At 40.6% G+C, this 24,525-nt stretch overlaps 1 protein-coding gene across 10 annotated transcripts in view; it reads left to right on the top strand.

The window, feature by feature from the left end:
* LOC117434865 (supervillin-like) overlaps positions 1–24,525 on the top strand; it is a 103,886-nt gene that overhangs the window by 75,327 nt on the left and 4,034 nt on the right. For 8 of the 10 annotated variants that reach the window (XM_059003262.1, XM_059003261.1, XM_059003264.1 and 5 more), the window contains 14 exons: positions 90–226; positions 670–817; positions 1,095–1,270; positions 9,576–9,751; positions 12,269–12,407; positions 13,206–13,494; positions 14,302–14,456; positions 14,809–14,914; positions 15,224–15,431; positions 15,606–15,739; positions 18,676–18,831; positions 19,207–19,350; positions 22,055–22,167; positions 22,717–22,872. In XM_059003262.1, the coding sequence (XP_058859245.1) occupies positions 90–226; positions 670–817; positions 1,095–1,270; positions 9,576–9,751; positions 12,269–12,407; positions 13,206–13,494; positions 14,302–14,456; positions 14,809–14,914; positions 15,224–15,431; positions 15,606–15,739; positions 18,676–18,831; positions 19,207–19,350; positions 22,055–22,167; positions 22,717–22,872 (2,237 nt within the window). The remainder of the gene's footprint in view (positions 1–89; positions 227–669; positions 818–1,094; positions 1,271–9,575; positions 9,752–12,268; positions 12,408–13,205; positions 13,495–14,301; positions 14,457–14,808; positions 14,915–15,223; positions 15,432–15,605; positions 15,740–18,675; positions 18,832–19,206; positions 19,351–22,054; positions 22,168–22,716; positions 22,873–24,525) is intronic. The other 2 variants (XM_034057535.3, XM_034057539.3) reach the window with 1 other exon arrangement.

Raw genomic sequence — 24,525 nt, 5'->3', positions numbered from 1 at the left:
CTGAATTTTATGTATTTTGTGACCCACTGATGAACTTTTAATCCACATATCCCTGAGCAATATTACTGATAGTGTCTGTGCTTGTGCAGGTCGCAGGCATGTCCAGGTCAGACTAGTGGAGCCCACAGCCAAGTCTTTGAATAGTGGTGATTGCTTTCTGTTGATCACCCCAGAGAACTGCTACTTATGGACGGGAGAATTTGCCAACGTCATTGAAAAGGCCAAGGTATAGGAACACAACATTAACTTTAATAGGGAGGTTCTGCTATGTCCAGACTAGACTACTACACATAAACAAACTCACACTACATACCAAATGAATGTTTCCCCTGCTAACATATACTGGAGTGTCACTGCAAAACTGCAATACAATGCTATTGTACGCAGTTTCTTTTTAATTCAGTACAATGCTGTACTAATGCAGAAGTATTGTGGTTTGTATACAGTACTACTTCAAAGTCCAAAATAAATATTTTTTACTATTGTAGTTTTTTTTTTATTAAGAAAAACAGAAGCTGTGCCACAGGCTGTATCTTCAGCAAATTCAGCTTTTAATAAAGACTACAGTGATACAATAGACATCAGTCACAAATAAGTTTATTATAAAAATGCACAATGCTATCACTTTAAGGAAACTCTCAAAGAACATGACTGCTGTATGTTTTGTAGGCATCAGAACTGGCTTCATTTATTCAGACTAAAAGAGACCTGGGCTGCAAAGCGTCACACGTCACGATTCTAGAGGAAGGAATCAATACAAACAGCAGCCGGGCGAAGGAGTTCTGGAATCTTCTCAAGGGAAAGACTGAGTATCAAGGTAAAATATCTTGGTTGCTTAATGACTTAGCTGAATAGTCTGTAAAGTGCCTTGCCATTCTGAGATATATTTTCAAACCATTTATTTCAGTCTTTAATTGACTCCTATTTTTTTGGAGGAGAAAAAACTAGAATCAGACACCTTAAGTACTACTATTCATGGTCTTTTATACACATTATATCTGTTTGCTTCTCAGTTTTTATGTTATGAACATGGAATTTTCTGCTTTAAAAAAATAGGAGTTAGTTTCATTTTAATGTCCTATCCTGTGTTCAAGAGGTGGAAGACTCGGTTTGTGTTGGTACAGGTGCAGGTGATCCGGAGGAAGATGAAGTGTATGAGAGCGCAGTGGTGGAGTCGAACTGTGTGTATCGGCTCGTGGAAGACCGACTAGTACCACATGAGGAGGCCTGGGCCACCGTCCCCAGCATCTCTCTGCTCAACTCCAAGGAGGTACTTTTTCCCCATTGCAGATATATTGCTTTTTTGTGCTAAAATGAAACCCTCAGTTGTTAGTCTGTCACCTTCTCTTGAAATACAGCATAAGAAGGAACCAATGAAAAGAAATAGGTAATTTGGGAATTAATCACACCTGTGACTTCCTCTACCTTATACAGTAGAGTCCACATACAGTACTGTGCAAAAGTTTTAGGCAGGTGTGAAAAAATGCTGTAAAGTAAGAATGCTTTCAAAAATAGACATGTTAATAGTTTATATTTATCAGTTAACAAAATGCAAAGTGAGTGAACAGAAGAAAAATCTACATCAAATCAATATTTGGTGTGACCACCCTTTGCCTTCAAAACAGCATCAATTCTTCTAGGTACACTTGCACACAGTTTTTGAAGGAACTCGGCAGGTAGGTTGACCCAAACATCTTGGAGAACTAACCGCAGTTCATCTGTGGATTTAGTCAGCCTCAGTTGCTTTTCTCTCTTCATGTAATCCCAGACAAACTCGATGATGTTGAGATCAGGGCTCTGTGGGGGCCATACCATCACTTCCAGGACTCCTTGTTCTTCTTTACACTGAAGATAGTTCTTAATGACTTTCGCTGTATGTTTGGGGTCGTTGTCATGCTGCAGAATAAATTTGGGGCCAATCAGATGCCTGCCTGATGGTATTGCATGATGGATAAGTATCTGCCTGTACTTCTCAGCATTGAGGAGACCATTAATTCTGACCAAATCCCCAACTCCATTTGCAGAAATGCAGCCCCAAATTTGCAAGGAACCTCCACCATGCTTCACTGTTGCCTGCAGACACTCATTCGTGTACCGCTCTCCAGCCCTTCGGCGAACAAACTTCCTTCTGCTACAGCCAAATATTTCAAATTTTGACTCATCAGTCCAGAGCACCTGCTGCCATTTTTCTGCACCCCAGTTCCTGTGTTTTCGTGCATAGTTGAGTCGCTTGGCCTTGTTTCCACGTCGGAGGTATGGCTTTTTGGCTGCAAGTCTTCCATGAAGGCCACTTCTGACCAGACTTCTCCGGACAGTAGATGGGTGTACCAGGGTCCCACTGTTTTCTGCCAATTCTGAGCTGATGGCACTGCTGGACATCTTCCGATTGGAAAGGGAAGTAAGCATGATGTGTCTTTTATCTGCTGCAGTAAGTTTCCTTGGCCGACCACTGCGTCTACGGTCCTCAACATTGCCCGTTTCTTTGTGCTTCTTCAAAAGAGCTTGGACAGCACATCTGGAAACCCCAGTCCGCCTTGAAATTTCTGCCTGGGAGAGACCTTGCTGATGCAGTATAACTACCTTGTGTCTTGTTGCTGTGCTCAGTCTTGCCATGGTGTATGACTTTTGACAGTTAACTGTCTTCAGCAACCTCACCTTGTTAGCTGAGTTTGGCTGTTCCTCACCCAGTTTTATTCCTCCTTCATAGCTGTTTCTGTTTCAGTTAATGATTGTGTTTCAACCTACATATTGAATTGATGATCATTAGCACCTGTTTGGTATAATTGTTTAATCATACACCTGACTATATGCCTACAAAATCCCTGACTTTGTGTAAGTGTACCTAGAAGAATTGATGCTGTTTTGAAGGCAAAGGGTGGTCACACCAAATATGAATTTGATTTAGATTTTTTTTCTGTTCACTCACTTTGCATTTAGTTAATTGATAAATATAATCTATTAACATGTCTATTTTTGAAAGCATTCTTACTTTACAGAATTTTTTCACACCTGCCTAAAACTTTTGCACAGTACTGTAAGTCAAACTTTTATTACTCAAAATTCGTGATAACTCGAATATTTGTTTTGGCCCCATCCCCAAGTCTGACACATGTATTACTTCAATAAGGGTTAACTTACATTCTTTTACCTCAAATTTCGTGATATCTCGAAGGCAGGTATATACTTAAAAGTAAAACGAAAACACGCTGCACTCAAGGCGAGTTGTTTGTCAGAGTGTCGCATTGTGTTTACGTATTGTTTAACCCCGGTAGTTGACCCCCCTCACTGACAATTTTAAAAACATTGTTTATTCAATGTGAACGTGATTCAGAGAACACTGTCACTTTGATGGGAAGACTTGAAAAACGTGTTAAACTGCGTTCCACAGAGTCAAGTGCAAACATCTATCCTGGACTTTTACTCAAAAATATAAGGGGATTTGTCTGCATTGGCAAAATGTCAGTGCCCTAAAATTTTCATTTTTTTCTTACCGTACTGTTGTTATTATTTATTTATTTGGCAGACGCCTTTATCTAAGGCGACTTAGTGTTACAGGGCAATACATACAACGTTACAATGCAAGAACAATATTTAAATACAATAAGTTTACAGTAAGTGCAAGTTTGTATTACTAAATGCAATATAAGGTGTAACAAGTTAGGATTTAAGACTTATGGATACAATGATAACAGTGGAGCAGTACAAGGACTGTTCAATATAGTTTGCTTATGCTTTATCTTTTGTTCTACAGTATTTGCTTGTGATTGAATGATAAACACAAATTACAGTAACACTGCGTAGATTTTTTTTTGATCGTATAAAAATATTTGCATTCAACATTGGACTGCGTTTTTAAGGTAAAAAAAAAAAGGCAGAAGTAAACCACAGTAATGATATTACTTTATGAAAATGTGTCTTTTGCCACTTTGTTTCTTGTGCAGAAACCACAATACCAGGGACAAAAAAAAGTCTTCTTTTATACTGTTTCTGCCTGGAAACTCTTTTTCTGGAATAGATCATGGTAATTAGTCTACATAGAAACACAACAGTGAAGCACACAGAACATATTATTGTAAGATAAGTAATAAATACAGAATAAATAAAAGAAAGGGATAGGTGTTCTAATCCAAGACTATCAATGTAGCATGGCCAGGTCCTGTTTGGAGGTGAGTACCCAGGGTCTGGAAAGTATGGGGACAATTTCAGAGAATACTATGGAGATTAAAATGGCCAAGTACATCATTAGTAGTAGTAGTGCCTGTTACATAATACATTTCAGGGGTATTTTAGCCCCTATTGTGCATTGTTTGACTTAGACCTTTTTGTATAATTTTTCCATAGCACACTTGTTTTTTTTATACCATTTTTATAACATCAACCTTTTTTAGGTTTAACTTAAATGTTATATTACAGTACATGACAGAGTGATACAAGCAGAGGATACAAAGCTTTCAGTATTTTCAGCTTCTTTGTTTATGGTGAATTGGATATAATTGATCAGTTATTTTTAAGGCATAAAAATGTTTACACCCGGCTGTGCATATGCGTACCTGCACTTTTTTGTTGAGAATTTCACCCCTGCTTTTATGTATATATGTATGCTTGTATGTATTGTGGTAGTTTGGTCAGTGCAGGGTGGTAATAATAGACAATTATTAGCAGACATTGTTTCAAGTTCAAACAAACTGGCTTTTTATTATTGTTCTTCCAACACACAAAACAAAATAAACCAAAACACTTAACTTCACTTGAAGCCCTTACTACACCACAGATAGTGGTCCCTGACTAACAACAGGACCGCTAAGCCGTTTTCCTGTAATAAAACACTCTACAGATTCCAAAGTTGTAATTTGCAGTTACATCAGTTTGTCCAGTTTTAACAGATTTTCTCTCTCCTTTCTCCTCCACACACTACACACTCAAGGTGTAGCACCCACCCAGTTTGAGGACAAAGGACAGCTTAAATACACAGGTTAATCATCTTAACAATCAATTAACACAAAATTGACTCTTAACCTCGTACATTCAGGTGTTTCCTATTTGTAGGCTGAATGCCTTCCAGCCCTAAAGACTTCTGGGAAACGCAGTTCCCTTTCAAACACAAAATGTAACCATTACCTAATGGGTGTTTACCTAAGACCCTGAAAACTGAATATTATATACCAAAGCTGCTCGGCCGAGCCTGTGACACAGTCATGCCCTCCTGCTGTTCCCCGGTTGATGGGACACCCTATATAGGGTGCATGATGCAGAGAAGCTGGGCCTGGCCCAATTTCCACCGGGAGGCTTCAATTGTCGCTTTAGTACAGGCACCTAATTTGGCGCTCCTGTCCAAGGACGCTATCTGCCCCAACAATCAGTGCCAGGTCTCAGAAGTGATCCTCAAGCGTGCCTATTTAGCCTGTGCATTTAGCTGGGCAACTATAATAGTATTCTTGTAGCCTACCAGTCGTATGTGCTAAGGTCCCTCTCTGACAGTCACAGGTCCTTATTGCGCCTAGTTAATAAGAACATGCTCCATGTGTCACAGCTCAACAGGCAGGCTGTAGGCAGGAGCCTGGCTGTGCTGATAGCTGCACGTAGGCAGCTCTAGCTTTCCCAGGCAAAGCACTGCTGCGGGATGCCCCTATTACACCAGGGCATACCTTTGGTCCTGCGATGGACAAGCACTCTCACTGTGAGTGGGAATCCACAAAGGAGCTGGATTGCTTGCCTCCGAAGCGACCAGTGGCTAGGCCACAGCTGCCAGAGGTGGTGTTCAGAACCGGCCTACGGCTGCTTGCCAAGGAGGCTCTAAAAGGTTCCACTGCCCGGCACAAAGACAGATGCCTCAAGGCCAAGTCACAAGCCGTGCAGCATACCTAGGACTTTGCTGCCACAAGCCCAGGGCCCCTTTTCAGGGAACCATCTGGAGTATTGGCATCCGTGCACCTCAGACATCTGGGTGCTTACTACCATTCAGACTGACTACTCACTGCAGTTCAAGCACGGTCCCCCTCCCTTTTGGGGAGTGAGTGTAACATCAGTCACGGACCCACAGGACGCCGCGGTGGTGTCTCAGGAGGTAGCAGGTCTGCTGCAAAAACAGGCTATGTTCATAGACCCCCTCCAGTTGGAGGCAGGGTTTGACTCTGGATATGTCCTAGTGCCCAAGCGGGATGGCGGCCTCAGACCGGTCCTTGACCTCAGACAGGTCAACCTGTATCTGAGTTGAAGGAGGTTCAAAGTGTTGACGGTGCAACAGCTGTTGCAGTCAATCAGGCCAGGCGACTGGTTCACCACAATACAGCACATGAGTTCCATTTCTTGCCATTTGGCCTCTCTCTAGCTCCCCATGCCTTCTCTAAGTACATGGAAGATATCCTGGCCCCATTGAGACTCTGAGGTAATCATAGTGCTCAGTTATCTGGACGACGGACTCATTTGTGCCCAGTCTCCAGCTCAGGCAGAGGCCCACATCAAACTGGTCACCGGCCACCTTCAACAGTTTGGCCTTACAGTGAATCATGCAAAGAGCCAGCTCACGACTTCTCAGAGCCTCCTGTCTAGGAGTGTGCTTGGACTCCAGGTCCATGCTGTCCACTATGTTGGACGACAAAGTGCAGCGAATAGCCACCTGTTTGGAGCTCTTTCAGCTCAACAGAGCGCTCACAATAGTGACGTTGCAGAAACTTCTAGGCTTGATGGCAGCAGTTTCCCAGACTCTTCCTTGGGGTCCCCTGTGCATGCGCCTTCTGCAGGCCTGGTTCAACAGCAGGGTTTTTCAGCCCTCAATGAACGGCGACCGCCTGTTGACAGTGTCTCATCATTGTCTAAAGCAGTGCAAAGGTTTATATTACTCCAAGCTTATACTATAAAAATCAGAGTGTTGGAATTGTAATATAGAGTCGCGTACTCTATTGCTCAGATCTGTGCAGAAAAACAAGCTGTTGATGATAAGCAGGAATGAAACATTGTGACCTTTCAGTGGAAGAAAATGTTCCTATTGTTTCTGACCTCGTCCCAGGATAATTTATGCAGCAGAATCGAAAAAAGATGTGAGAGGGAGCGGGTGTCTTTTTATCTATGTGATTCAGACAACGGCGCGAGAGCCTTTCAAAAAGTGGGGGGGCCAAGGTCTGTGGTGGGGGGGGGGGAGGGGTTTTAGGAAAAACATATTTTTTATCAATGTGTTGCTTTTCTTCAATTAAACTAATAGCAGTGATAAAGTAAAGTACTTATAAAGTAACTTATACAGCTATCACACTTAGGCAACAGATAGTATTTATCTTTTTATATATATATATATGTTCTAATAAGGTCATGCAGGGTCATTATGTGAGCCAGCGCCTGTCAAAGTATCTTTTCCCTGTGTAGCATTATCAGAACCACTAGAGGGTGATCTCAACATTATAGGATGAGGTAATGCTTATTGGATTGAATTATTGTTGACACCTGCTGGTAGTTTGATAATTGAGAGCCCTATAAATTGGACAGGTTTTACCCAGCTGAAAAAGGAAGACTGGGTGTGGTACTGTGAGGAGTGATATTGTTGGAAATCAAAAGAGAAGGGAACTCTGTGAAGTTGGGTTTTTTTGTTGGTTGTTTAACTGCACTGGGTAAACAGCTTAGCCGTCCCAGGTGGTAGGCAGGGCTTCCAGCCTATAAAGTATAGTTAGCATCTTCTTATGAAGATAGGCTTTTGTTTGTTTTCTTCTGTTTGTGTTTTCTTTATTTTTGCAACCTGTTGTTCAATGGAGGTAGCCCATTTGGAGGGGAGGCTTTATTTTTCAGATTAGTCTCTTAATCAGTGCTTCTAGTAGCCCATTTTGAGGGGGAGGTGCAGATTTTCAGAACACACACGGCAAATGTCATAAATTTTGGTCCAGTAAATACATTCGGGATGGGGTAAAATTTGTGCCGTGATAGAGCATTACTTTCCGCTTCACCAATTTGAGCCCATGCATTCAGCTGAGTTCCTGGTGGGGCAGTTTTTAAAAGGGGCTCGCCGGCTTCAGCCACCGATGAAGGACATTGTTCTTCGCTGGAGGTTAAACGTGGTGCTCAATGCACTCGTGAAGTCTCCATTTGAGCCCACGCATTCAGCTGAGCTGAAATGTTTATCGCTGAAAGCGGCTATTTGCTTGCTATCACCTCCGCAAAGCAGTTGAGCAAAATGCAGGCATTCTCAATAGCAAAAGCCTGCTGAATTTTTACAGAGGCCAGGACAAAGTTTACGCTCCGTACCAATCCTGCCCTTTTGTCGAAGACAATCTCCGCATTCCATGTCAACCAGTCTGTGGAATTTTGGTGATGCAGTAGGCTTCCACCTCCTTTCCAGTCTGACAGGGAGCAGCAGCTACATATGATCTGCCTAGTGTGGGCCCTGGTGTACTACGTTGACAGGACGAAAAGTTGGAGGCAGTCCGAACATTTTTTTGTCTGCTATGGGGTGAAGTCCCATGGTCAAGCTCTGTCTAAGCAGAGGCTGTCCAAATGGATAGCAGACACAGTCAAGACTGCCTATGAGCTGGCCAACTTGCCCCCTCCAGAAAGCCCATTCCTCTAGGGACATGGCAACATCTGTCAAGGACGTTTGCAGTGCAGTGGTGTCGAGGATCCTCAAAACCGTAATTTTGGAACTGTAGTGTTTAGGGCAGCTTCTCAGTTGACTCTTACAACACAGGCATAGAGGTGAGTTTCTCCCTCAATTTGTTTAGCCCTAGCTACCTATTACTGGGGTTCCTAATGGTAACGCACAAGGCAGCTACTCAGCTTAGCCTTGTAGAATTCTAGTCGTTCTGCAGTCTTGCCCTTGCGACGGCTTTGGTAATGGTTACATTTCATACTTGAAGTGGAACATTAGATTATTATCATAACCCTAGTTCCCTGAAATAAAAATGTAACCATTAACTTTCAAGGTCGCTGTGCCCATGATTACAGCAGACTTAAAGGAAAATGACGCTGAGATCTGTGCGCAGTCCTTTATTATTATTATTATTATTATTATTATTATTATTATTATTATTATTATTATTTATTTCTTAGCAGACGCCCTTATCCAGGGCGACTTACAATTGTTACAAGATATCACATTATTTTTACATACAATTACATTATTTTTTACACATTATTTTTAAATACAATTACCCGTTTATACAGTTGGGTTTTTACTGGAGCAATCTAGGTAAAGTACCTTGCTCAAGGGTACAGCAGCAGTGTCCCCCACCTGGGATTGAACCCATGACCCTTCAGTCAAGAGTCCAGAGCCCTAACCACTACTCCACACTGCTGCCCCCAGGAGTTTTTTTTATTTATTATTTATTATTTATTAATCAGATTTCAGGTCTTTAGGAGGTAAACACACATCAGGTAATGGTTACATTTCTATTTCAGGGAACCAGGATTATGATAATAACCTAAAGTTTTTTTTAAAGCAAATCACTGGAGCCACACATAAGTTGAGAAAAATGTTATAACCATTCTGAGGCTGATATATTTACCCTACTTGACCTCACCACAGTACGTAATCATGTATGCATATATGCATGAATGTATGTACAGTATTTCTGTAATTGTTGTCCTGTGTGTTGCAGGTTCTGGTGTTTGATTTTGGCAGTGAGGTGTACATTTGGCATGGAAAGGAAGTGCCTCTGGGGGACAGAAAGTTAGCCGTGCAGCTTGGGAAGCAGCTCTGGAACGGGCCGTATGACTATAGCAACTGCAGGATGAACCCTCTGTGCTCTGGAGGGAGCAGCGCGCAAACTCTGCAGTGAGTCAGGCGGCCGGGGGGGGGGGGGGGGGGGGCTTCATCATCACATTTTAATGTTAAACACTCTCTGCTACTTGGACGTCTTGTTTACTCAACATAGTCTAATTAAAGCTGTTGTTTCCTGCTGCAGATTGAAACAAAGAATAAACACATTACTGTTCTGGATAATGTCCCTTCCCTTTAAGAAGTTAATATATGCCTTTGTTAAAGTATTTATTCCAAGTTGACACACTAATGTCTTACACATTCTATACCGTCATCACTCTGTGCAAAGTCTACCCTACCCTCTGTCCTGTCTGTCTCCACTTCATTTCCAATGTGTCCTTGGTTAGACAAATGTATGCAAGTGATTTTTCACTGTATTCACAGAAATTGTATCATAAAAACATAATGGTAACCTGGCTTTTTTCAAGTAAATTGCAGCTATAGTTATAGCTTTGATTTGTGTCTGCTGCTATTTTTAAACTTTTTATTCAGTCCTGTCTCTGGAGCTGCATAGGAGAATGTCAGATGAGCAGAAATGCTTATTCTGATACCATTTTATGGCAACATCACCACCTAGTGGCCTAACAATGAACTTTTTAGCAATGGCATTTGTAATATATAGGACCCTGCATTTTTCACGACTTTTTAACCTGCAATTTAGTTCTACAGCCCCAAGATGTCGCTATAGCCTCCACAGCAACCCACGTAATGAGCAATCATTAAACAATCATCCCATTATGTTACTTTAACCATTTTAATTGGTCATCTCATTACTACAAGGTACGTGTTAGCAGATTAATAAACAGAACAACTGTAGATGGCCACTTACATTTATTTAACCCTTACATCCTTGTGCAAATGGATAACAGGATTTTAAAAGGAAGTTTTTTTCAATAATATTTCAAAGAGGTTTTATTTATAGGTTTTAATTTACTAGTACACTTTTATGCAAATCATTTCGTAAACAAATGAATTACATTTTCTTGATATCTGGCTCTCACTGGGCACAAATATATATTTCATTAACAGAAGAGATATTGTTTTTTAAAATAGATTTCCCATTCTGGCACCGATCCCAGTATGGATATAACCATTTATTGAAAACTGGGCATTTGATAGATTCTGTATCATATGTAAGCTGTGGCTTCCCAACTCTGGCCCAGGGGACCCCATGTGTCTTCTGGTTTTGATTCCAACTGAGCTCTCAATTACTCAACTAAACCTTTAATTGAACAAACAGTTTGCTTAATTAGATCTTTTTACTTGTTTTCAGCTCTTAAACAGATGCAGATTTAAAGTTAGCAATAACATTTTATAAGTAACTTGAACTCTGCAACTTTCAAGAACAATTAAAAAGGAAATTAAGCAAATGATTACTTCAATTAAGGCTCTAGTTAAGTAATTGAGAGCTCAGTTGGAATGAAAACCAGAAGACACATGGGATCCCCAGGACCAGGGTTGGGAAGCCTAAATGTCACTTATGTTTGCATGACAAACTAAAAAAATCCATTCTCAGTTCTTGTGCATTATATTTGGCTATTAAACTGTCAGTTGGTTAACATGATCTTCTTTAATGGATTGATGTTGATCTGTGAAAATGTGCCCATATGAAGAAACGCTTCATTCAGCATCCACAGAACAACTGACATATATATTTTCGCCTTTCTTGTTAAATTGGGAAATAGTTCTTCTGCATTTCTCCAACATTTGGTCAATGAAATTCCATTACCATTTTCTTTTCCATATAGTTGATATCCCTCCAGTTCTGATTTACAGTGAGCACCAAACCCTGTAATACAATCTAACGAGAGGGGTTCTTTATCCAAACTACAAACATATTGTGGGTCTAAAATCCTTACTGCCTTCAGAAACTTGTGAGCTGGTTAAATAAAATGTGGTTTTATTCTGCATTGATCAGGGTTTAGTAACTCATCAATTTTTTAAAAACTTTAACAACACACTGTTTGTTTATTCTACCATCTGTGCTGTGCAACTTTTATGCTAGTGCTCGGTACGTATTTATTAATTATGCAACTTTATTATACATTTAAATTCTAACGTTACGGCTTTCATAAGTTATACCCATCAGTGTGCAACACACCAGGTGGATATTGCTGCGTGCGATCTCTCAAAGAAATGCTTTTTGAGTTTGTTGGTACATGTATTTGTTCTAAAACAGCAAGTCTCGAGGTAAGCTTTTTCTTTAAACGCATCAATTTCTAGAATGGCAATAATTCTGTTTTCTAATTTGTCAGAATTTTATGGGTTGATTACTTAATTATTCTTTTGATCAGTTTAGCTACACAGACACCTGGAGGTTTAAGACTGAATTGCAGGTTAAAAAAACAAGTTGTGAAAAACCTAGTAATACAACACGTCAGGCAGTATCTAAGTGATTAAATATTAAACTATGTGTGTATGTATTATGCTGGTCTAGCCATGTAGACTTTGACTATGCTTATGTATACAATACAGCATAGAGTACAGGTGATATTTGCTCAAGACATGTGCTTTTTCTCTGTCTGCTTCCAGGCAGGGGGAGGGTCGGCCGGAATGGGCCATCTTTGGGCGTCTGTCGGAGCACAACGAGACAGCTTTGTTCAAAGAGAAATTCCTGGACTGGGGCGAGTTCAAGAGTGCCAAGGAGGAGCAGCCGGTGGTGGAAGTGAAGGTAGAGAGTGTGGCATAGGCACTGCACAAGAGACAGATGCAGTTTGGTTATTTCAGTTGGTTAGCCTGTAATACATTTTTGCTGCAATTGTCATTGAACCTCCTTCTAGCGATATGTTGCATAGCATCCAGTAGAGTTTGGATAAAGTGTTTATAATAAGATGTGCTTTAATGTTTCTCCTTTAATACTTTTTGAATTCATGCCTTGGTCCTGTATACTGGACATCCTTGCTGGATGTAAATGGTTTTGAAATTATTTAGTTGAGTTTAGTTGACAAATGTCGGTAATTTGTTTACGTTTTTGGTTTTATGCAATATAAGGTTAATGCCTGTCTATCTGTCTATCTATGCTTGTCATCTAGTATTTTAAGTTTACAATTGAAGTATTGTCAAGCTGTTTATGTTCTTCTTATTAAAACTATCATGTGATCTATCAGATCTACACAGAGATACAACATCTTGTTGTTCTGCCCATTTACTGCTCTTCGAAAGATGTCAGTAGGATCTTTAGTGTCCACACAGTAGACAGAACCTTGGTGCAACATCTCGTCTGATATAGGGCACTAGCAGCACAGTGCGATCTATACCTTACTGCACCAAAACTTTGCTACCTATACTTTACTACACCAACACTTTGCTGGGGCATTGCTTGATCTCTGAGCCACCAACACTTATCTGCAACCTCTAATGTTTCATGAAGGCCCCCCATCAAAGTACTGCTCAAGCCCAAGCTGGCTTAGCCTCTGAGATGTGAGTAGATGATGCGCACTGATCCCTAGTTATTGATGTGGTGTTTCAGAGCCCCACACAGTCCCCCTACGAGTCGGAGCTGAAGTCCTACGATGCGAAACTCCTGATCGCCCCCTCGGAGGGGGCAGTGAGGATGGTGCTGGAAGGACTCAATGTGCAGAGGGGGCACGGCCAGATCGAGACGGAGGACAGGAGGCTGGTGGAGATCGGGACTGTGGAGGTGGACGTTTGGCACATCCGCGAGTTTGATTACATTGACATCCCCCGGGAGAGCGTGGGACAGTTCCATGAGGGAGAGACCTACGTCATCAAGTGGAAATACACAGTGACCAGTGTGGGTGAGTTCAGAAGAACTGTCATGCAGACTGCCTTTCCGTCGTGTCGCTGTCATTTATTGTTCCTTTTAGTATAGCTGAATTCAGCACTATTGAGGGTTTAATATGTGTAGTGTATGTGTAGCTTATTTTGTCCTACCCCTTGAACATTAGTTTTTAGTAATGTTAGGTTCTAAAAGGATTTCGTTGTGCATGGACATTTTATTATGTAATGAAAATGTTCAGGTTGATAAAAAAAATGTCATGGTTTTAGCAGAAAGGAAATGACACAACAAAATCAGCGTCATATAAACAATCTAATGAAACAACAATGGAGCAAAACAAATTACAGGAAACACAAAAGCAGAAGAAAATGAAGAGATTAGAAGGAAACTATGGAAGACAACAGGATGTTATCCACTTAGGATAGCAAGGGCTACCCCCTCCCCCCCAACACACACTCTTAGTTTGAGCTTTTTTTTCACTTTAAGGTGCAAAAGATCCCAAGCAGTTTCCGTTCTAACAAATCCAGACATCTTTTGGTCAGCATCAAATCTTAAAGCAATATTGCAGTCCATGTGGTGGCAAGTGGCATGGTTAGGAATGCATTTATAAGAGCTTACTCCTGGAGTAATGTGCCAAACCTATTTCTATGCACACATCCAAAACACTTCAAGTTGTCAATGATTCAGATCCAAGTAATATGTGTAGATTCAAATCAAGCAGGAAAGTAAAGTAGAAACACATAAGAGCTGCAGTATACTGTATGCATCAGTATGGGTTGTTGTTTATAAAAACCCATGAAGCTTACCTTTTTTTTGTGTGTGTCAGTGGGGAAGCGACAGAAGACAGACCAGCAGAGCACCAGCGGCCCTGGGAAGGAGAAGGTGGCATATTTCTTCTGGCAGGGGAGCCAGTCCAGCGTCAGTGGGAAGGGGGCCTCAGCGCTTATGACTGTGGAGATGGGCAAACACCAGGGGGCTCAGGTAACAAAGCCAGGCACCAGGGTACCAGTTACTTACAAAGCAATAGTTATTACGTTGAAATTAGCAACACCCTTTTTTGGTATTTCAGTGTTGTCTTTTTAAATGTTGTAATTTGCTCTTCTTTTTACCCCAGTTTATAATAACACATTTTATAAAAGTAGTAACAGTACTGCACACTCCATTTAGGGTTGTTTGTGACCCATCAACCAATAGCATTGAAAACACCATGCATTGTACTGTTAATATTCCTGTAAATCCAGCTTATTGTATCTGACTACATATACTTCCAAGAGAGTGTACCTGACTAGTGTTTTCCCTGATATAATGGCAAGCTGTTACATGTGCTGTCCAGGTACTGGTGGCCCAAGGGAAAGAGTCCCCCTGCTTCCTGCAGCTGTTCCAGGGAGGAATGGTCACCCACAGGGGCTGCCGAGAGCAGGATGGAACCAGCAGGAAAGGTTTGGATACCCCTATTCAGTCCAGTATTTGATTAAAAATAGATGTTTGATTCACCAACTTACCTGGTTCTCCAGCCTTATACTGGAGAGACTACTCTAGTGACTATGCACTATTCCCTTGTGTTACACATACTGGTAAGAGGAAAAGTCTTTCAAGGGAAAATCTCTCCTTATACATGCATTATAGTATACAGTATTGACGAATTTAAAAGGGTTGCTCAACAATGGGATGGGAGGTTTGAAGATTCCCTGGATTATTAGTTAAACTTTTCGTCACTTTCTGAGTGTTTATTCTGTGCTTCCCTTCAGCCGGCTGGCGGTTGTTCTGTGTGCGTGGCGAGGTCACCGCTGAAGGCAGTTTGCTGGAGGTGGAGAGCAGCTGCCTCAGCCTGAGGTCCAGGGTGTCCCTCATTCTGCTGAACCCCCAGAGGGAGACGCTCTACCTCTGGCATGGCTGCAAATCCCAGAGCAGCATCCGAGAAGTGGGGAAGAAAGCAGTGGACTGCATTAGACAACTGTGAGCACTTAATCATAATGTTTTTTTTTTTATTTATTTGTTTTCTGGTTTCAGCTTGTTTGTGGTGTTCCAAGCATCTTAACCACTGTACAAGAAGTCTGGTTTGCACAGGCGTTTTCTTGTGACCTTTGCCCATTGCTTTCTTGTGACCTTTTTTCTGTTTTTTTCCACCAGCTGTCCGGCAGAGATGGGTCTCCATAGCAACAGCACAGTGACAGTACAGGAGTTAGAGGAAGGGTTTGAACCAGTGGAGTTCTGGAATGCTCTGGAACAACAGGATCGGAAAGCATATGACTGTATGCTACAAGGTAATGTGTTTTGCCAGGACAGTATGGTCCATTTCAGGTATTCACACTGCAAAAATAACTTAATTCCACAGTGAGCTGTAATGGGCAGGATTTTCAAAAAACAGTATTATTGTATCGAACTTGCGGTATAGTAACGACAGCTTCAGTAGCAAGTGATTTTCAAATTAAATTTGTAAATTAAATCAATCCGTTAATGCTTTGAAGTCGATGAGGTTGTTAATGAACGCATTTCTCATTAAAAACTTGTCGCAGGTCACGTACATCACTTCCTGTTTTAAAGACTAGATAAGGGGAACTTGTTAATCAAAATGCTTGTTAATGAGATCAAGAAAAATGAATGGAAGCATAATTCGCTGTTATGGTAATTAGTACTAGTGTACAGGGACACGGCTGCTCCACCAGCGAGCAGCAGCCAAATGGAAAGAAAACATAATAGGAATATCTATTTTGTGTATAAGCCATCTATGTAGGCTTGGTTGGAATTAATTTTGTATGTATTTTAGTATGTACGATTGTAGGCTATAAATAAATACTTTCAAGTGCCATTTGTGTTTGTAGTTGTTAGTTATTATACATGTACCATGTAACACTTCATTATATATTTATTAAGCTTTTAAAATTACGATAGAACTGCCTAACCCAATACACAATTTATTTATAATTAATTGTCTGGTGAATTCCTCTAATCATGCATTGTCTCTGGTACTCTTTGCTGTACTCCGCAATGAATAAACTCAACATGATTAGAAGTAGCCACCGAACACTTACTATTATAAACAGGGTTTAAATTCTCATGGAATATTTCTCCAGAGCCCATCGCCATGAATTCCCCCACCCCCAAGCACATCTAAAAAAGAAAAAAAAAATACCAGGATAATTTAAAGCAATTACATTTATTTTATTTTAAACCAAAGCAATTTGTTTGACAAGTTTTATAAGCATTTCTTACACGTTTTTGTTTTTCTGTTTCCGCGGCGAACTACGAAATGACATAAAAGCGCACTTAAGTAAAACTTCAAACTTCAAAAAAGTAAAACTCCAAAAGACAAATGCGTGAATCAACCTTATTTACAAGTGCAACTGGACTTCCACAGAGAAAGTCTCTGATTCCCAACACATGAAGTAAATTGCATTGCTATGAAAAGACAGGCGTTACATTCCCAGTTTTAGATTCACAAATTACTATAAAGAAAATAAAAAGGTTTTCATAAACTAGTGCTGACATTGTTCTAAATTGTTTCTCAGGCCATTCAGTCAAGTACTTCTGTTTGTTATATTGTTTCAAACTAGTTAAGCTCGTTCATTCTCAGGCAACCAAACTGATGTCTTGTTTCAGGTCTGCTGATAGTAGTGACTTATTTAAATCACGGAAACAAAGCAAATACACTGTGCCAAGTTTACACAGCAGTTAACTCGTATACACACACAGCACTAGCAACAACCAGGGAGAGGAAGGACAGGCATACACATACAGATACAGAAGTGGCGATCCTGTTGTTATGCTGCTCTCCATATACTGTACGTAAATATTTTCACTTGTAATAATTGCCATGAAAATAAATTGCTACAGTCCTCTTGAAATTAAATGTTAATAATTATTCATAGTAAAGTTGTATTTTGTATTATTTTCACTACAGAACAGCCTCAGGCTGAAGTCAAAGTGCAGATATATTAACCAGAGCTCAGCTCTGAACAGCTCCAGCTGAATTTAAGCCCTGATAATAAGAACATTTTATATGCCTACAAACATGTGAAGGTGAACGTGTACATTGTATATAAAGTGCAGGGGGAGTCTGACAACATTACAAATACATTTAATCAAAATCCATGTCAATGATGTTGACCACATTCCTAGTGGATCTGTGTGTCCTTGTACGCTTGTTCTTTGTTCTTGTGTGAATTAGACACAGGTGTTAAAGGACGCATTACAATTCTGCAATCACCTAAGGAAACTTTATTGTAATATCTAATATACCATTTTCTATACCAAGATTTCATTATTTACTCTTAGGTTGTTGTTTAAGTTAAATAAAATAAAATCTACAGTAGAGGTCAGCTGTCATATAATGTACAGATAGATAGGCTACAGTTGCATTGATCATTTCTTGGTAGTAACATTATACTGGGTGCAAATAACGGTATATCATGTTAGCAATATAACAAACGTTCCTGTAAGGTTACAAATGGTTAAAAGAAGTGAATAAATCTCATTCATAGCCACAAGTATAGAAATGGCTCAGATATTTTCATAACTTCAAATATTGAATTATCTAGGTAGTCTGTAAGAAATGAACTCTGGTCCTGTACACTCTCTGTATTGTCTGCGTTACAGCCGCGGTCTGTTCAATTTCTGTTTCAAGGTGTGTTATATACTTTTTCGTTAATTAAAACCCTCCTTTTCCAAGTGCAAATTAACTACTGATAGTTTATGACAATTAACACTGATTTGCTTTTAAATTCCCACGCAAGAAGCACTGCTCATTAAGATATTAACATTATTTTGGAAATCAACATCATTTCGGAAATCACATTAACTTGATTATTTAATAACAAAATAGGCATAACAACCGCTTGAAAATGCCAAAATCAATGCTACATGTTGATTTCTTGATTAACGCTGGAATTATCATTTACAACCTTTTGAAAATCCTGCCCAATGTGTTAAAAGTCCATAAGAAAAATGACTTGCATGTCATGCTCAGTTTATTATTGGCTACCTTGGCAACAAACTATACAAAGATCTGTATCATTACAGTCATAAAACATTAACATGCATATTGTCTGGTTCAATACGGTATGTAGTCTTTCTACAGATGGTTGCATGCATTGTATGCTTTGTGAACCAGTGTTGTATGGTGATGAATTGCCCTGTATCTACTCTGTATAAAGACTATGTCGCACTGACTTGTACTGCATGTACTTTGTCTCTTTGTCAGACCCTGGTAAATATAACTTCTCGCCTCGGCTGTTCCGAATGAGTGGCTCTTCAGGAGAATTCATTGTGGAGGAGCAGCTGAGCCCTGCCTGGGTCTCTAACACTGTGATGGCCATGCCGTTTCTACAAGACAACCTGTACTCCACCAAGCAGCCAGGTCAGAACAGGCTCTGTTGCCAATCCCCAGACAGAAAACTGTGGAGTTTATAAGAGATTTGTTACTTACTGGCCAAAATCCTAAAAAGTGCTGTTGAGAGTCGGTACGAGAACAACCCGTGTGGGATAATGATGAAAGAAAAAAGTCTGGCTCTCTAACCAAGCAGACCTTTTTGTGCAGTGGTTAAGGTGCTGGGCTGAAATATTTTCTTTTAGCTTTTTATAGCATTAATGGTGCTTTATGTCTGAAGCAGTGATGTGAATACACACCAACACGTCTCCCAGCCACCTAGAAACCCCAAATAAGTTGCACACAGTGTTAATGTTTGCAAATGGGCTTGATGAGTCACTGTAGCTGTCGTCGTGTTTCTCACAGCCTTGTTCCTGCTTGATAACCGCATGGAGGTGTACCTGTGGCAAGGCTGGCAGCCAGCTGATACTGAGGAAACAGGCTCTGCACAGATCCGCTGGGACTTGGAGAGAAAATGTGCCATGGAGACCGTGCTGCAGTACTGCAAAGGTTTGTTGTAACACAATAAAGTCCCTCTTTTCTATGACAGAAGATTACCAGGTGACAGGGATTAAATGGGTGATTGGCAGTGCTGTGGGAAACGTGCCAGGTGTAACAGGGTTAATTCCTGGGAAATGAAAATCTGTACTCAACTCAAGGGGATATGTCAAGCCTAAGTACATAAATCCACATAAGCCCATTTATTTTTATTTTTTTAAATTTGGAATCGGCAATTTATTTTTTCTCATTTTCTCCCCAATTTGGAAAGCCCAATTATTTTTATTTCAACCCGGCTCACCACTGCCACCCCCGCACTGACTTGGGAGAGACGAAGACAGACACACGCGTCCTCCGAAACGGGTACCCTTCAGCTGTCCGTTTCTTTTCACTCATGCAGCCACCTCAGAGGACCACTCAGCTCCGGGTAACTTATTGTGCGCTCCCTCCTGGGAACTCCCGTCCACAGTCGGCAGTGGAACAGCCTGGACTCGAACCGACGACCTCCAGGCTATAGGGCGCGTTTTTCACTCCATGTGGAGTGCCTTTACTGGATGCACCACTCGGGAACCCCTCACATAAGCCAATTCTACATAAATATAATATCTCATCGCAACCTCAAAGCCAGATGGAAGCATTTATACAGAACTATTCGATGAGCTTAGTATGGTTCTTAAATGAGGCTGCATTCATCCCTGGATGACAGCAGCAGTAACCCTTTGATCATCTCTGGCTGGAGCTTATTTACTTTCTTGTTTTTGCCAATTAGCACTGGACGAGACGTTTTGTATTATTTATGTCATTGTTAAATTACAGTTTTTTGTTGAGTTTTCTCATTGTGCTTTTTCTGTTTTTACAGATTCCATGCGCAGGACCGAAATTCGCTTCGGTTTGTTATTGCTTGCAATTACAACCACAGTATCTTGATGCCGTTTTGGTGACAGCATTTTAGCATCACCATTGCGAAGGCTGTTAGTCCATTCTAACAAGCAGGCTTCCCTCAGTCTCATGTTGGTACTGACTGAGTGGTTTTGCCAGTGGCTTTTACAGGTGGGCATCCCTGTACGTTGCCACCCGCGGTGACTGCGAACTGGTGGACCTGTACCCGTATCGCTGATACTCAGGTCACCAATCTGCTTCCACTCCTGACCCAGTACTGAACCAGGATAGAGATTACCGCACCGGTACCAGTACCGACCCTGTACTAAAGCCACCGTACCGAACCTGTGCTGTCCCTGTACCGACCCAGTGCTAAAGTCACCAAACCAGTACTGAACCGACCCAGTGCTAAAGTTGTCAATCCGGTACCGAACCGACCCGGTACTGATCTGATGCTAAACTTACCGAACCGGTACCAGCCCGGTTCTAAACTGTGCCAAAGCCACCTAACCGGTACTGAACCGGCCTAATGCTAACCAGGTTCCAAACCAGTACTGACCCGGTGTTAAATACACCGAATTAGTACCAAAATGACCCGGTTCCAGCCCGCTATATAGTAGCAGATTGAGGCAACAACTGTACATGGTATTGCTTGCTCCTTACATCATGCCTGGGTTCATCCTTGTGAGACATGCAAGGCCAACCTGCCTAAGGAGGACAAGCACTACAGGTGCTCTTCCAGCCTGGGCCCAGAGCATGCCAAGGAGGCACTAGTTAAGTACAGTTTCTGTTTCAAGTACGAAATGTATCCATTACCGCAAACCTTTTCTCAATTTTGGGATATATTTATCCTGGAATAGTAACATTATATCCCTAAATTTTAATCCAATTGTTTTCAACTATTATCTATTAGTATTCTATTAGTATTCTGTCTCAATATGTTTAGAAGTTGCTGTTGCATTCCTTTGTAATTTGCTTTCCTGATATTGTATATCATTGTCTTTGATTTATGTATGCCCTTAATTTATTTGCCACAAACTCTATCATATGGACACTTATTCCTAGTGGTTGTATTACCTGCAAGTTGTGTATCCTTGCTTCATTGTTTGTTAATACCAAATCTAGACATGAATTGTAACTAGTCGGGGCATCCACTGTTTGTGATAACAAGCAGTTTTGCACTAACTCTATCATTCCCATGTCTGAACTGATGTCTGAGGTCATGTGGTCCCAGTTTATGTTTGTAAAGTTAAATTCTCCCATAATTAGGGTGTCCCCTTCCTTACTTATTGTTTTGATGCTTGCATTTAAGTTTAAGGGCAGCTTCCATATAGACCCTTACAATGCAGGCAGAGAGGTGAAATTCTCCCTCAAATTTGTCACACTAGATACTTGTTACTGGGGTTCTGAATGGTAACACACAGGGCAGCTTCTTGGCTTAGCCTTGTAGCATTCCAGACGTTCTGCAATCTTGCCCTTGTGACGGCTTTGGTACGCTCACCAGATCGGTAATGGTTACATTTCGTACTTGAAAGGGAACGTTAGGCTATTATCATAACTCTGGTACCCGGAAATAGAAATTTAACCCTTAACCTTCAAGGTCGCCGCATCCATGATTGCAGCAGGCTTGAAGGAAAAATGACGCTGAGATCTGTGAGCACAGTCCTTTTTATGCCTCGGGGGCGGGGTCACTGCTGCGTCACAGGCTCAAAGAGCAGCTTTGGTATACAATATTCAGGATTCAGGTCTTTAGGAGGCAAATGGTTACATTTCTATTTCGGGGACCCAGGGTTATGATAATAACCTAACATTTGTGATAATTTTGGTTCTTCCACAGAAAAGAATCCCAGACGCCCTCCCAGAGCCTACCTGATACACGCTGGTGCAGAACCGCTTACCTTCACCAACATCTTCCCCAAGTGGGAGGCCGACCCCAACATCTTGAGTCAGGTAAAGATTGGGTTTTTTTTTTTTAGTTTATATTTTCCATTATTGTCTAATGGTGAAAACACCAACATTCTTACATATCCATCCCATAACAAATGCAGTGGAATAAATGGGGGTAACTTTGCAATTTAGGCAATTTTATGTGTTGCTGAGTTTTTTTTGTTTTTTTTAAGGTTCTGTCCCTGAGAAATTAAAAATGTATTATGTTATTTATCCTTTTATATGTATTAGTCTTTCAGAATGTAGCCAGTTTTTTATATTGTATTGTTGACAGCTTTGACATCAATGATTTTAGATTTGTGCATCAGCCCCACCTTACAGCAGCTGTAGGCATATCTATGACTTGAAAAAAGCAAAGTGAATCAACAGAAACTAGCAGAATACACACACATGACTTTGCCATTGTTTTTGTTTTATGAATGTGTCCCACCATTTCTAACATGTTCTCTGCAACTATTTAATGAAATAGAGCTTGATTTTAAATATTTTGGGGGAAAACCAGTTTGTTAAACCTGGTATACTATATTGAAGTCCTCAAATTTCCACATGCAGGCGGAGGCTGTTCGAAACAAGGTTATTCTGGTGCAGGATGCACTCGCCCGGTTATGCAAAACTCAGTACTCCTTTGAAGAACTTCAAGCCAAACCACTCCCCGAAGGAGTTGACCCACTCAAACTGGAAATCTACCTGTCCAATGAGGACTTCCAGGTAAGTGTTCAGAGTGCTACTGTATAACAGTGCAAATGTGTGTTATTTGTTAATTGATAAGGCATTTGGTGGGGGAAACAAAATGTACATTCAAGTTTGGATCACTAGGCCTTGTAGACACACACTGTGATTAGCGCGACAACTGTATTTACAAACTGCACTTGGCTGCGGTTGTTTGTTGTACACACACGCCTTTCATTACTGAAGTGAGTGCACTCCCTGTTTAAACAAACCACTTGGACCACCATTACACGACATTCGTTAGGTTTGTGTGGCGGCAGCATGGAGGCTGTGTTTTTGTACAAAGTACAGTACGTAATCCATCGAGAGCTCATCAAGCACAGCTATTCTCTTCTGCAAAACCAGCGGAGACAGCGTTTTGCTTTTTCTGACTGCTAAATACAGTGGTGACGCTCTGTAGTACCATCTTCTGATCAGAAGACTGGTGGGAACGACTAGAGCGGTCTCCAAATGACTGGATTAAAAATGTACGCATGTCTAAGGAGCCGTATATGCGTCTTTGTCATTTACTGAGACATTTCCTGGAGTGCCAGAACACACAGATGAGACGTTCAGTATCGGTGGAAAAACGAGTTGCGGTCGCACAGTGGCGCTTGGGGATACAAATTGTCCCATATTGTTCAATTTTTGCATTTTTTTATTTCTTACAACAGAATATTATACAACTGTACTTTGATTAAATAAAAAAAAAAGTATATTATATGTATGCACTATTTACTATTGTTATGAATTTACTATTCATCAGTATTACAAAATCAACTATATATTTTAGCCATGTTTATCACACGGAAATGTCTGATAAACAATTACATAATTACTTGCACAGAAATCCACGAGCACCTACTGCGGTTGTTTTAGTGCAGTTTAATACACACACAGAGTTGCTGTGCATTAAGTAACCGAACTGAATTAATAACAGAACTTGCTACTTGTTCAAAACAGGATTAACTAGTGCGGTTGTTACTGCCTTTTGCCACCGAACTGTGTGTGTACTTAAATTGTACCGTATTAAGAGCAAAAGGTGAACTCGCAACTCACATTCAGGCTGCGTGTGTACGAGGCCTAACCATTGTTATATCACACAAATGCTGGTTTCCCAGCAGGTGGCGCGTCTGTTTCTGTATTCTGGTTTATATTTGGCTGAACTATGCTATGCAGCTGATTGAAAAAGGTGCATCTGTATTAATAGATGCAGGTCATGTAATACGCAAGTTGAGTACATCCATTCAAATTAGGGGTGCAACAATTAATCGATGCATTGATTATTGATCATCTGACCTTAAATTTTCCGAGCTTCGATTATATATTGGTGAATCAATACATCAAATAAGAACCCAGTTTGAAGTCTCCTGTTGCCGGTTAGCATTAAAACCTTGAGTGTGTGAGAGTGCGCTTCTTCTAGTGCTAATACGGTAGATTAGTTCGTTGCTAGGATACACACTTTAGGCCTCTACATTTGCATTGGACAATCCAAATCAGAAGCAGGCCTATTGTAGTCATGTTTTCTTGATTTGTTTTTTATTTTATTTATATGTATATATATATATATATATATATATATATATATATATATATATATATATATATATATATATATATATAGTTTTGTTTTAAATCTTTTAAATCTATTGA

This window comes from Acipenser ruthenus, chromosome 28 (assembly GCF_902713425.1).
Source record: "Acipenser ruthenus chromosome 28, fAciRut3.2 maternal haplotype, whole genome shotgun sequence".
Classification (NCBI taxonomy): Eukaryota; Metazoa; Chordata; class Actinopteri; order Acipenseriformes; family Acipenseridae; genus Acipenser; species Acipenser ruthenus.
The sequence above is the reverse complement of the archived record's forward strand: the minus strand, read 5'-3'. Positions and strand labels throughout refer to the sequence as shown.